Below are 14,006 nucleotides of genomic sequence, written 5' to 3' on the forward strand. Positions count from 1 at the left end.
TTATTACTCTCCACAAGCCCACTACACTACTACCTCTACCCCTAAATCTCACTAGATGACTATAGCTACTATTTTCCAAAGAAGGAAGGGAGGGAGGGAGGAAGGGGCTACTAGATCAAAACTTTACCCTCCCTTCCTGTTTGAGCTATCTGTTGCTTTGTAACAAATCACCCCAAAACTTATTGGATTAAAACAATAATTGATTATTTCTCAGGATTTTAAGGATTGAATAGGTGTTCCCTGCTGCCTGGGGAACTCATGAATGCTCATTTATGCAGGTGCAGTCATCAGGTACCTCAGTTAGGGCTGGAGGGTCCATGATGGTTTAACTCCCGTGTCTGAAGTTCGTGCTACCTCCTCAAACATTGCTTCTCCTCCGTGTGACCTCTCATCCTCCATTAGGGGAGACTGTGCCTCTTCACAGCATGGTGGTCTCAGATTTCAAAAAAAAGGTCAAATGTGGGCTTCCCTGGTGGCACAGTGGTTGAGAGTCCGCCTGCCGATGCAGGAAACACGGGTTGGTGCCCCGGTCCGAGAAGATCCCACATGCCGCGGAGCGGCTGGGCCCGTGAGCCATGGCCGCTGAGCCTGCGCGTCCGGAGCCTGTGCTCCGCAACGGGAGAGGCCACGACAGTGAGAGGCCCGCGTACCGAAAAAAAAAAAAAAAAAAAAGGTCAAATGTAACCTGCAATGCTTTTTAAGGCCTAGCATCCGAAGTCACAGTGTCATATCTGCTGCATTCTATTTATCAAGCAAATCTCAGTTTCAACAGGAGGAAAAATAGACTCTGCCTCAATGAAAGACAAAGAGGGACAATGTCACATCACAAAGGTGCATAAACCTCCAAACAATACACCACACTTACAAACCTCTGGATACCATTATTTTACCATATCCAGGTTTCCCCCATAATAAATTTAAGCTTGCCTCAAACCCTGAATGGTTTGCTTGAAAAAAAGAAGCCCAAGTTTATTAATGTGGCCCATCTTCCTCATTTTCAGCCAGGTTACTTAAAATGAAGTCTGCTCGACACTCACGGCTCCCATTCTTGATATTCTTTCCTTCTTTGGCTTCTGTGACATCACTGTTTTCTGATTCTCTCTTTCCCTTTCTGATCACTCCTACCAGTTTTCTTCCTCCACTCATTAAAATCGTGTGTTAAAAAAAATAAACAGGGCTTCCCTGGTGGCGCAGTGGTTGAGAATCCGCCTGCCGATGCAGGAGACACGGGTTCGTGCCCTGGTCCGGGAAGATCCCACATGCCGTGGAGCGGCTGGGCCCGTGAGCCATGGCCGCCGAGCCTGCGCGTCCGGAGCCTGTGCTCCGCAATGGGAGAGGCCACAATAGTGAGAGGCCCGCATACTGCAAAAAAATAAATAAATAAAAAATAAACAAACTAAATAAATAAATAAATAAAATCGTGTGTTAAAAAAAATAAAATCGTGTGTTATTTTCCCCTAGAGGTCAGCCTTCAGATGTCTTCTTGCTCTGTCTTCTCTTGACTTGGTAGCATTTACTCTTAGGGCCTCAACCATGCTCATGGCATGCTCATATATGTTCCATGTGGTTTCTGAGATGTTCCCCAGCAAGACTGAGCCTAGATGCCTACAGAAGTAACACTTAGCAGTGCACTCTTTATCGGCCCTTCTTCCTTCCCTCTATCATTTCCCCCACCACCACATTTGTGCCTACTTGGATTACCTCCTTAAAATCTATATATAGCAGTCTGCTTTGGGGGGAACCCAAACTAATACAGCTTATATTATAAATATTTCTAGAATTGGTTATCCCCTTCCTCTCTACTTCCTTAATTCAGACCCTCTTTTCCTATCTGGATTACTTTAGGAACTCTCGCCTTCACTCTCTGAGTCTAATTTGCCCCTTTTCGCAATTTATTCATGACATTACAAGTAAAAACTCTTTATAAATCAGGGCTGATCATGTCACATCCCTCTTTATTTTTGTTTAAGATTTATTTATTATTTATTTTATTTTTGGCTGCGTCGGGTCTTTGTTGTGGCAAGCGGCATCTTCTTTGAGGCATGTGGGATTTTTCATTGCAGCCCACGGGCTCTCCGCTGTGGTGCGTGGGCTTCTCTCTTGTTGTGGCATGTGGGTTTCCTCTTCTCTAGTTGTGGCAAGCAGGCTCCAGGGCGCGTGGGCTCTGTAGTTTGCGGCATGTGGGCTCCAGTTAGGTGCACAAGCTCAGTAGTTGCAGTGCGCGGGCTTAGTTGCCCTGCGGCATGTAGGATCTTAGTTCCCCAACCAGGGCTCGAACCTGTGTCCCCTGCATTGAAAGGTGGATTCTTTACCACTGGACCACCAGGAGGTCCCACATCCCTCTTTAAAAGCTTCAGTAGTTCCCAACTCTCCCCTCCATACAATAAATCCAAAGTTCTTAAAGTGCACTGTAAGAACATATGTGATCTGGACCCTATTTACCTTGCCAGACTCAAGTTCCCCTCCAGCTACACTGAGTTACTTGAACTTACCGAAAGAGCCATGTGCATCCCTTCTTGCTTCTAAGACTTTACTGAAACTGCACCAAGTTCAGACCTATTCAATATGGTAATAGTACATTTATATTTTTGCTTCTCCCCTAAGTTTTAAGCAACCTTAAAAATTATGTTTTATCCATTTTATATTCCCAGGGCCTGGCATTAATGCTGAGCATGTAGGATTTTCTTAATAAACATTAATCAATCTGTCTAGTCTCAACTTAAATACTTTCATAACATATCCACTACTTTTCTCCAAACTGTTTTAACTATAAAGCTAGTTTAATCAATCACATTACAAAAGGTTTTGAAAAATTGGGGGAAAAATCCTTAAAGCCTAACCATAATTTCCTTAATAGAATTTGTTTTTTGGTGTACTCCCTTTTAATCTATGTTTTACATAGATAGAGTTGTCCATCATCTGAAAATATGTGTATAATAATAAAAAGAACCAACACTTAGATAGCGCGTTATAAGCCAAATACTGTACTAAGCATTCTATATACATTAGCTCATTTAATGTTCATGATGATCGTGTCAGGTAGCTACTCTTACTATTTCCATTTTACAGATGAAGGAACTAAAGCTCAGAGGATAACTGGCTTGTCCTAAACCATACAGCTAAGTAAAGGGTAAAACCATGATTTGAACTCATGAAGTCTGGCACCAAAGTTCATGCTATATTTTATGGAGAGGATTAAATTACTTCGGACATGGAAAACACTTAAAACAGTGTTCATGTTCTGAGCATGGTATAAATTCAATAAATGCTGTCTGTTTTTATCATTGCTATTATAATAAGTACATTGAATATAATTTGGTGTCTTTCACTTCAAATTGTCATAGATTTTCAATAAATTAAGTAGGTTTTTACTTTAAATTAGGTCATAAATAATTTGTTATCCTACCATGCAGTCTTATTAACTATTTTTTTAATGACTGCACAATATTCTGTGGAATGAACCTACAATAATTAATTAGTCTTGCTGTTGATAACACTTCTTTATTATACCACTATAAGCATTATATCTTTATGCATTAAGTTTGTTTCCTTTAATTTAGGTCATTTTTTAGGATAGATTCCCAGAAGTAAGAATTGTGCGTTAAGGGGTTTGAACATTTTTATGGTTATTTATGTATATCAGAAATGGCTTTGCAAAGGCATTATATCACAACTATGTTTTGGGGAGTCTGTTCAACAATTCAGTATTTACAATTGTTGTAAAACTTATTTCCATAATACTAGCTTTGTCCAAAGGACTTAGACAAAATAAATCCCATCCCTTTTCAATATGACAAACTTTCAAATTTTGAAAATTTTAAAAAGGAATGCCCAATCCACCTGCACTCCTGCACAACATTTCAACTCTCCTTCAGACATTTTCTTCTCCATGCTAAACGTCCTCAACTTTCCCTCAAGCATCTCTGGTCTGACAGAATTACCAGAATCTTAACTATCTGAGTCATAGTCTCCTAAATACATTCCATTGTGCCTATGTCCCTCTTAATTTGGAGATTCCAGACATGGCCCGACAGTGCAGAGCACAGAGGGGCTGTCACTTTCCTTGACCAGGGCATCTATTTCTAGCAATGATGCCTAAGGTCACATTACCATTTTTGGCACTAAAGTACACTATTGGCTCATGTTTTCTTGCTGTCAACTAAATCCTCCATGACTTTTTCACACGAACTTCTATTAAGTCAGGTTTCCCACATTCTGTACTGATGTAGATAATAGTACACAGTTAAGTGAAGTTATTTACATAGGTTCTTATTAAACTTTACTAGTTCAAGTTTCTTGTTCCAGAATGTTGACACTTTTGAATGCCCAAATTGGTATTTTGATTTACTTGATGAGTACCTTTATGCTTTCTGTGTCTTCACTTAAGTCATTAACAAAGATATAGGCTAAGTCAATCCCAAGTGCAGTCTTATGGTATATAATTAGAGTCCTTTGGTTGCTTGTAATCAGTGTCTTTGTTTTTTTTCTTTTTTTAAAAAAATTTAATTTTATTTATTTTTTTATACAGCAGGTTCTTATTAGTTATCCATTTTATACATATTAGTAATCAGTGTGTTTGGATATAGCTGTTTAGCCAGCAATGAATCAGCAGCTGTGGATCCCAACAAGTACCTTAACATTCAACCACATTCACCCATCCTATTCCTGAAGATATCATAGGAAACCTTGTTAAATGGCTTGCTAGGACTAAAATAAATCAAGATTATATTTTTTCCATTAATTATTATTAGAGTGATTTCATACTTCTATCTAAAAATAAATAAGTGATTTTAAACCTGAGTCTCATAACTATCCTTATTTTAAGTACCTACAAACTAGCATATACTAATATTAAATCTTATGATATAATGTTTATATTTCCTGACCTCTCTATGACATTATCAATTCCTCATGGGAAAAAGTCATTTATACTTCCATGTGTGTTTTGTAAATTAACACAGCAGCAGGCTTAACCAATAATTATGATTTCAGCCCCCAAATTTAAAAAAAAATGTGTTAAAGTAACATATAATACAAGAAAATAAAATATTCTCAAGTCTCTCTCCTATATATTTTACTGTTTTTTAATTTAAATCAATCTGCAATTTGAAGAAGACACTCTGCTTATTTTAGATAACATTAAGTTACTAACTGAGGATGGCTCTAATTATGTCTATGGGAACTACTGTCAATCGTCTTAGAACTAGTCATATAGTAACAAAAATAAAATGTTTCTCATTATTCAAAAATGTTAAATGAGCTATTTAATTTCCAGGGTGCTTATTGGTTCTCCTTTAGTTGGACAACCCAAGAACAGAACTGGAGATGTCTATAAGTGTCCAGTTGGGAGAGGTGAATCATTACCTTGCATAAAGTTGGATCTTCCAGGTATGTAAAGTCAAAATGTTAAAGTCTGATCCTAAATTATGCCCAGCATTCTCACTGAAAGTGAATTTCAACCAACTCAGGAAAAGATTAGAAGGAATCTATAACCATTCTTCCATATTTATTATTCAGATTTACATAAAATGGCATTTTGATGCCTTCTACCCTTCATTTGCTTTAGAAATTCATCATAGAATATCTATAGATATAGAAGGTCTTACTAGTTTTGTAACTTGTAACCACCTCCATTGTTCAGAATCCTTTGTAAAACCAGTGGTAACATAAAAAGAACTCTTCTAAATAAACCTATCCATCACATTTCCTCCACAAAATTTAACTTAGTGTTTGTTTTTTTTAAAAGAAAATAACACGAGAAATAGAAATTTAAATTTTAAAAAGAGAATTGCAAAAGGTAAATTTATATTGAAATTTATGTATTTGATAGAAGTATCAGCATAGTTAGAACATGACTAGAAAATTCCTCCTAGAACTATCCAGGAATTGGAAACCTGTCAGTGTTCTGTGCAATATTAAGTACCATGGAAATGACTCATCCTCTTCAGGTTTATATTGTATTTTTCAGTTCTCCTTTTTTTCAATTTCCTACTTGTTTATTATGAGCATTTTTTCTTTACATTCAAGAGCATAGCTACTTTAATATGTCTTGCCTGATAATTCCAACATCTGGAATATCTCAACATCGCTTTCCATTTATTACCTTTCTCTTGAGGTTAGGTCACATTTTCCTGTTTCTTCTTATGTTTAGTAATTTTTCATTGTATCCTGGATTAAACTTTTGAGTTTTAAGTGTGGAGATTCTAGATCTGTTATGTGCCTTTGAAAAGTCTTAACTTTTAGTTTTAGCAGGCGATTTACTTGGCCGAACTCAGTTTCCAAACAACAGTGGGAAGCAGTTAAAATCTGTTCAATTCTTCTAATTTTTTAGCTGGGCTGTGTAAAGTTTACCCCGCACATGTACAGTTCAGGTCAGTCAGATGTTTGGAAAGAATATCTGTATATATTCAAACTCTCCTTTTGTGGCTCTACTTTCCAAGATACCCCCCTTCACTTGGCACTGCTGTCATTGCCCCATTCTCTGTCCTCTGTTTCTTCTAGACGGGAAGACTGTGAGGTCTATCTGAGGTTTAGCCACTGACTCAGGCCTTCCCTTAGGGGAAAACAAACAAACACAAAAACAGGAAATTCATCCAGTGCTAATCTCTTCTTACAAGTATAGACTCCCTCCAGTTTCTGCCTGCTCTTGGTTGCTTTCCAGTGCCTTCAGACGGTTCTTTCATACATTTTTTTTTCCTTTTCCTAGAGTTTATAGTTGTTATTTGCAGAAGAGTTGTTCTGATAAAAGCAACTCCTCCATTACTGGAAACTGGAATAGAGTTTTAACCTTAGTGTGAAGATGTTGGCTACACTAGGAACAGTACGGAAGTTTCTGCTGTAGTCCCTAATGTCCCAGGAATGCTCATCCTGGGTCAATGGTAGTATAAAAAATTCTAATCTAGATTATTCAAGACCAGTTCCAGATGCTTTCAAAGCAAACCATACTGGATTCTGGGACAAAGACCAATGCTCAGATTAGGAGGTCATTGTGACCTTGCAGGAATCTCTGCTTCCATTCCATTAAATCTCATGTAATCTTAAGGTAAGAAAAATTTCTAGGCATGAACAGTGAGACAAATCTTTCTTGAACTTGAGTTTTGCCACTTTCAATTATTTTCACGCTCTGCTAAGCAGGGTTTAGAAGCTTTTGCCTTTCCTGTCCAGTCTTTTTTTTCTTCTTCTTCTTTTTTATTGTGAGTGAGTGGAAATTTTTTTTGCCAGGTTGGCATGCTTTAGGGCTCAACATTCTTATTTGTTCTGTCAGATGTAGTCCCTTCATTGTGTCTTTACCCAAACTTCCTGACTACTGCTCTAATCTTGCTCCAGTTTTCTTTGTAACCCTCCTGATGTCCCTGTTATGGTGAAACTAATGGTCAAAATCTTGTGTTTGAGTTTTCTTTTCTGGCCTTCTACCCATTTTCCTTCTTCTTGCCAGAAATCATGTTTCATCATTGGTCATATATAACATGTAGATGTAACATGTTGGATGATTGTATAAGTTTACTTTGCATCTACAATATTATGAGACTAAATATTTTATTTATTTTAATTAGCAAAAATGTGTGAAAAGCTATCCCATGTTCTCATTGCCCTGATAGTTGTGCATTCTTTTACAGTTCAGCAAAAGTATGTGAGACAGTGATCCAGACAAAGTTTCTGAGACAAAAGCCAGAATGTTTTAATGAGAAGACAATTAATTTTACTTTGTTTTCCACTGTCATAAAAGTTTCTTCTATTTTCAGTTAATACATCAATTCCCAATGTCACAGAAGTAAAGGAGAATATGACATTTGGATCAACTTTAGTCACCAACCCAAATGGAGGGTTTCTGGTAAGAAAAGGAAGAGTAAAGATAGTTAATGAACCAAGAATTATATTATAAATCTTTATAAAATCTGTTATATAATTTTTAATCTTATGACTTTAATTTTTTAAATTTTTTAAAAGGCATGCGGGCCCTTATATGCCTATAGATGTGGACATTTGCATTACACAACGGGAATCTGTTCTGATGTCAGCCCCACATTTCAAGTCGTGAACTCCATTGCCCCTGTACAAGGTACAGATTTTATGCAATGTTTGTGCAGTGTTTGGAAAGAGTAAGCAATGAATGAGACATATATATACATGGAAGCATTCCAAAAAGCTTGAAGTATTTTCTTGGCTACCAGCATTACCAATTTAGGTAAATGTTTGCTTTGCCAATATATAACCAAACCTCACTGCTATTTTGGAATTGATATTAGTGTAAATAACCTTTACAGAGTCATGTCTAAACATCAGAGCTAAAGCTGTCACGTTGTTTTTATTTAAAGGGTGAGTTTCTTTGAGAAAAGTAACCTCATTTGAAATATACACAGAATGAGAACTGTACAGAGAATTCATATTGAGAAAATTTCCAAAGGTAACTCATACAGTGTTAATTAAAATTAAGTAGGTTTGGGTTTTACTTGATGTGAATCCCAAACCAGTTGTTACTGAATGCAATGAGTATTTCTTATCCCTCTTTTTCTGATTTAAAAAACTCTTTTTTCTGATTTTAAAAGTAATGTGTCCACTTTGTAGGATATCAGTTCATCTTTTAAAATGAGTTCCTTTTAGCTGTGAAAACATTTCATATACCTCTAAAGATAGACACCAAATTAGCACGATTGAATCTTTTTCTTGCAGAATGCAGCACTCAGCTGGACATAGTCATAGTGCTGGATGGTTCCAACAGCATTTACCCCTGGGAAAGTGTTACAGCTTTTTTAAATGACCTTCTTGAAAGAATGGATATTGGTCCTAAACAGACACAGGTATGACTTCATGTTTTGATTTCTGTTGTCCTAAAGATACAAAGGCATGGAGTTTTAATGACAAATTATTCTGAAAATAAGTTAATCAATAAAGCTAAAATTTAGGATGAGCTTTGTATTCCATATCCCTGTTCTTATTCCTGCACATTACTGGCAGGCTGTTTATTTTCTAAGCAGAAAGTATTATGAAAGATGCATTTTCAATGCTCTGAGAAAATATCCCCTATAGATATCTATATAATCATAATTTAATTCTTAATTATAAAATAAGCATAGCCACCTTTGGTAATATCAGAGCACGGTTTCAGAATTTGTAGAAACTATTCTGATATGCCATCATAGTGTCTTTTCTCCTGTTGTACAGATAAGTTAGGAATTGGCCACAGGATACTTCTCTAAGTCTATTTTCCCCTATATTTAATAACTGCTTTTCTTAAGTAAAAAGCAAATGCTCCAGGCTTTAGCTGCAGTAAGTTGAATAATTGGGTGTTTTTCTCCCCATGAGTCTCTGTTTCTAAACACATCCCCCTTTATTGCCACTAAATAAAGGAGAACTTCTCACATGGCTCCTCCACTTTAGACAGTGAGTTTGGGTTTATTTAATCAGTCTAATGTACGTTAATATTATATGGCCACATGACTTAAAATATGGATAAGACGCAATGGATAATAGGAAAGTTAAATGTCAAAGTGAGGACAGTGCCTTGAGGGTAGGAATTAACACTGGAATCAGAGTCAAAAATGGCTGTTGCAGAGTCTGGGGACCTCAGGAGAGCACAGGAGACGACTGGGCTGCACACGCAGTCCAGTGTTCTTTTCTTTCTCTCTGAGAGCTCTACTCTTGGAAAAATTTCTGGGGCACAAAAAGTTGTATGACCTCATTAATATTTGTCACACCTGCATTAAAATTGGGATATAAATAGACACACACATCTATATACACATATATGTATGTGTGTATATACCTATGTATATACACACATACATATATGTACATTCATGCATATGTATATATACATACGTGTATCTGTGTATATATATTTTATATTTTTGTATCTGTGTGTATATATATTTTTATACTTTTATGTTTATTTAAAATATATACATAATTTTATTTTATAATATATATTTATATAACACATATTTAAAACATATTATATATTTTATAATACATACATATCATACATTTTCCCAAAAGGATGGTAGCTGAAGCAAATCAGAACTCAAACTTCAAAGTGAAATGTCATATGGCTGTATTCCAAGGTTGAATGGATCTCTTTAGAGAGCTAGGTGAGGGGTAATGTTGTGTATATCCCAGTGGGCAATAGGGAACTTCTTGAAATCAGTGTAAAATTATTATAGGAAAATGTACTTTTCTTATAATCATATCACAAAATGTAAGTTTTCCTCAATGCAATCTTCGTATCTGCAGTTATCTTCCCAAGTATCCACTTGCTGGAAGTTTGGAGAGGATATTATTTTTCTTCTTGCTACAGGGCATCGGGTGGCCTGCACCCTTTAGAAGACCACTCAGAATGGTGACCTGCTCCTCCTTTTCATACAATACATGTTCCACATGGACCTCTTTTTTTCCCTTCTGAGAACTTCTCTCCCTTTTTCCTTTCCTCTCTTCCCTTATCCTTTCTCTCCTTGGTCAATAAGATTTCATAGAGCCATAAAGTTATAGCTGGAAGGGGTCTTAGAGGTCATTTAACCCCAAATCTCAATTGATGGAGGGGACCTGAGAAGCTAAGTGACTTGTGCAGGGTCTCTTGCTTGTTGATGGCAGATTTGAACACACAGCTCTCCAACTGCAGTGCACCTGTCTTTCCTTTCTGAGACCTCTACTTCTAGAGAAGTTTCAGAGCAGGTGCCATCTGATGTCCCTAAACAGTGGTCTCTAGTCCTTTGTCCCTGTGCCTCCTCAGCCAGCCCTCTGGTTGGAAGCAGGCCAGGACTCTTGGTGCTCCGTTGCCTGCACTGACATACCGAAATTCAAACTGCTGATCACAGGTCTCCCCTCTCTCAACACATTCCCCACAATGAGTTTTCCTCCCTTCCACCTGTTTTATCCACCGCATTTTACCTTCTTATCCAATCCTTTCTTTCCAGAGCTAATGACAGTCTTGGAATATTTTAAAATTTGCATTCTTTTTTTAGTCATCTGAATATTTGATTTTACTTTTAAATTTATCTATTACACTATAAAAATTAATGTTTTTGTAGCTATTTGTGGAAATTAGTGCAGCTGTGACATGTTTGAAGTTTCTCCACAGCTTCAGGAAGCAAACCTACAAGGCTGGTTTAGAGGAATAATCACTGCTTCAGTGGAGATCTATGCCTATGGCTCAGTTTTGTAAAGAAATAGCTAACAATCAATTGCTTATATACTCAACCCATTCTGCTGCAGTTTGGATGTTTCCATCTATGAGAACTATAATTAATTTTACATTTCAGTAGTGAGAGTCCCAATAGAGGAGCTATTCTGTCCAGCACCAGTGGAATTCCAGCCTTCCAGAGTGGGCTTCGTGGAGTTTTATGTCTTTCTGGGAGGAAACAATGGCTCTATTCAGAGGAATGGGGATGATCCCTGGGGTCCAGATGCTGCCAGTGAATGGGAGAGACACAAACTTACTCTGAGAAGAGTCAGGTCACATTTCCTTGGTTCCATGACCCCATTCCTCAAAGAGGAAGATTTCAGAATGCAACCCTGTACACTGAGTCATTTGTAGCATCTGCAGAGGAGCTGCTTAAATTGCTGAGTTTTTATGTCACATTTTGCTTGTGTTGTTCATTATGGAGCTTAGCCAGACTCATTCATTCATTTATTCACTTGTTTTTCCTGAGGATTTACTATGTACCCAGGCTTTGTGTGAGGGCTTGGATAATTGTGGAGAATAAGACAGATATGGCCACTGCCTTCATGGAGCCTCTGTAAAAAGCAGTGTTTCTGGGCTTCCCTGGTGGCGCAGTGGTTGAGAGTCCGCCTGCTGATGCGGGGGACACGGGTTCGTGCCCTGGTCCGGGAAGATCCCACATGCCGCGGAGCAGCTAAGCCCGTGGGCCATGGCCGCTAGGCCTGCGCGTCCGGAGCCTGTGTTCCGCAATGGGAGAGGCCACAACAGTGAGAGGCCCGCATACCGCAAAAAAAAAAAAAAAAAAAAAAAAAAAAAAGCAGTGTTTCTCCAGATGTGGCTCGTGGAATTCCTGCTTCTGAATCCCAGAGGTACTTGGACTGTACCCCAGACTTTAAGAATCAGAATCTCTGAGGGTGGGGCTACAGAGCCTGCATTTTAAGTAAGCAACCCACATGATTCTTAAATAGGTTAAATTTGGGAACAGTGGATTAAATGCATTATTAAATTGATGTGTGTGGTGTGCGTGTCTGTGCTTGCTGCACCCTCCAGATTACAGGGACGTCAAGACTGAAGCCTTTATATCTCTTTTTATCCTTGTCAGTGGCCAGCCCAGTGCTTTGCTGTGACATAGTGGCCCTTTAATGAGCACCTGTTGAATACATGTGCATATATCATAATGAATGTATTTTTGTATTTTTCTCTGATAGGTGAACATTTAATGAGACTTTTTCTATAACTGGCATTTTAGTATTCTTTTAAGTATATTATTTATATGTTAGGCTTTAGTGTTTATACTTTAGTAATTTCTAATCTTTTTCTATGTTGGTTTAAGTTGTATTAATGACTAGCTTCATAAGTAACTCTCTAAACAAAAGGGATTGAGAAGGACATTTACTAAGCCATCACTTTTGCCAAACTGTATTTAATAGTGTTTTAAGTACAACACATTTAAATACCCTTTAAATTTGACCTTCCTTCAGTGGAGTCAGACAAGAAATTCATTCATAGAAATTTGGAAAGATACTTTCACTTCAAAGAAATGTGTACTAAAATGTATGCTTTTCCTTCATGTGGTCTTATAGTAATTCTCTTGAAAAACCTAGACAATTTGTTTTAATAATCATTTTTTTCCTGATTTATTGATAACGTAGTTTAAATGAGGTTTTTTTGGTCTTTTGTTTTTGTTTGTTTTCAATTGAAGCACCCAGTCCTGCCCTAAGATTGGCAGAATTAACTTCTGGAATTTTTCCTTCCCCTACTTAAATATAAAAATGAATTTCAAGGAGATACTGCCCAGAAGAAGATGCAAAGATGGAAAGTTACGAGCTAGATACAGGACTCTTTAAACTCCTCACCCATATCAAGGATATAAAGGCATTAAGAATGAAGTTGACAGATTTGTGAAGTGGATTTCTCTGTAGAAAGAGCCTAGGGAGAAAGGCTTCAGTGAGATTGGTGTGTGTCTGTGAAAGTTGGGACATGCAATTGATGAGTGTCTGACCCCTGCCTGCAATGTCTAAAGGGCAAGATAGCTGTCTGGCTGCTGATGGGCGAGTTAAGGCAGTGGGACTGGCCTCACACCCAGAGTTGTCGGTACAAAGAATGTGTTTCCCATGGATCATTATGGAATCACGTTAGCTCCTGTCCATAGAATCTCCTGGAAGTAAGTGGAGGCCTCCGCACAGAACCGCCGAAGCTATCCCTGATTCCTAGGGACCACAGTAGTGAGATGCATTCACTCAGGCAAGGATGCAGGTGAAGGGAGATCTCCAAAGAGCCCACCAGAAAGATAACACCTGTTAGCACCTACTCCATCTTAGAACAGCACCAGTCAAGTACGAATTTCTGTACCCTGTATTTATCTTCCCTCCCTGCATCGGTGGAGATGTCAGATATTATACTTAGCAAGCTGAGAGAAGAGGAGCTGAGAAACAAAGAAACAGCCAGTCATGCCCCTTCCTCAACCACAGGCTTCTCACCTCCCATAAGCCTTAGGAGGAGGAGGAGAGAAGATTTAACTATAAATCAACTTTGATATTTTGTCGTATTGATTTTGTTTCAGTTTAGGTTGAACCATATGAAATTGTTGCTATTTGATCCTTTTTTGACCTACAAATACAGCACTTTCATGTGGTACAACCTAAATTAAAATTTAGAGCTTTTGTTAAACAGACATTTTTAAACTAAAAATAATAAAAGTCATAAACATTTATCTTTCCATCCAGTGAGAGTAGAAGAATTTCACCCTAAATAAACTTTAAAGCGATCATGGGTCAAAAAAAAATTTACATTCTATTATACCTCATGATTTCTTGTTTGTTATATCAATATTAATTACAATTATTCACCT

The 14,006-nt window shown here is 37.6% G+C and overlaps 1 protein-coding gene across 2 annotated transcripts in view; it reads left to right on the top strand.

The window, feature by feature from the left end:
* ITGA1 (integrin subunit alpha 1) overlaps positions 1-14,006 on the top strand; it is a 170,429-nt gene that overhangs the window by 65,433 nt on the left and 90,990 nt on the right. For both annotated transcript variants that reach the window (XM_059062985.2, XM_059062984.2), the window contains exons 3-6: positions 5,276-5,388; positions 7,743-7,831; positions 7,948-8,059; positions 8,671-8,798. In XM_059062985.2, coding sequence (XP_058918968.1) covers positions 5,276-5,388; positions 7,743-7,831; positions 7,948-8,059; positions 8,671-8,798 — 442 coding nt within the window. The remainder of the gene's footprint in view (positions 1-5,275; positions 5,389-7,742; positions 7,832-7,947; positions 8,060-8,670; positions 8,799-14,006) is intronic.

The sequence above is a fragment of the Kogia breviceps genome, chromosome 4 (assembly GCF_026419965.1).
Source record: "Kogia breviceps isolate mKogBre1 chromosome 4, mKogBre1 haplotype 1, whole genome shotgun sequence".
NCBI classification, from domain to species: domain Eukaryota; kingdom Metazoa; phylum Chordata; class Mammalia; order Artiodactyla; family Physeteridae; genus Kogia; species Kogia breviceps.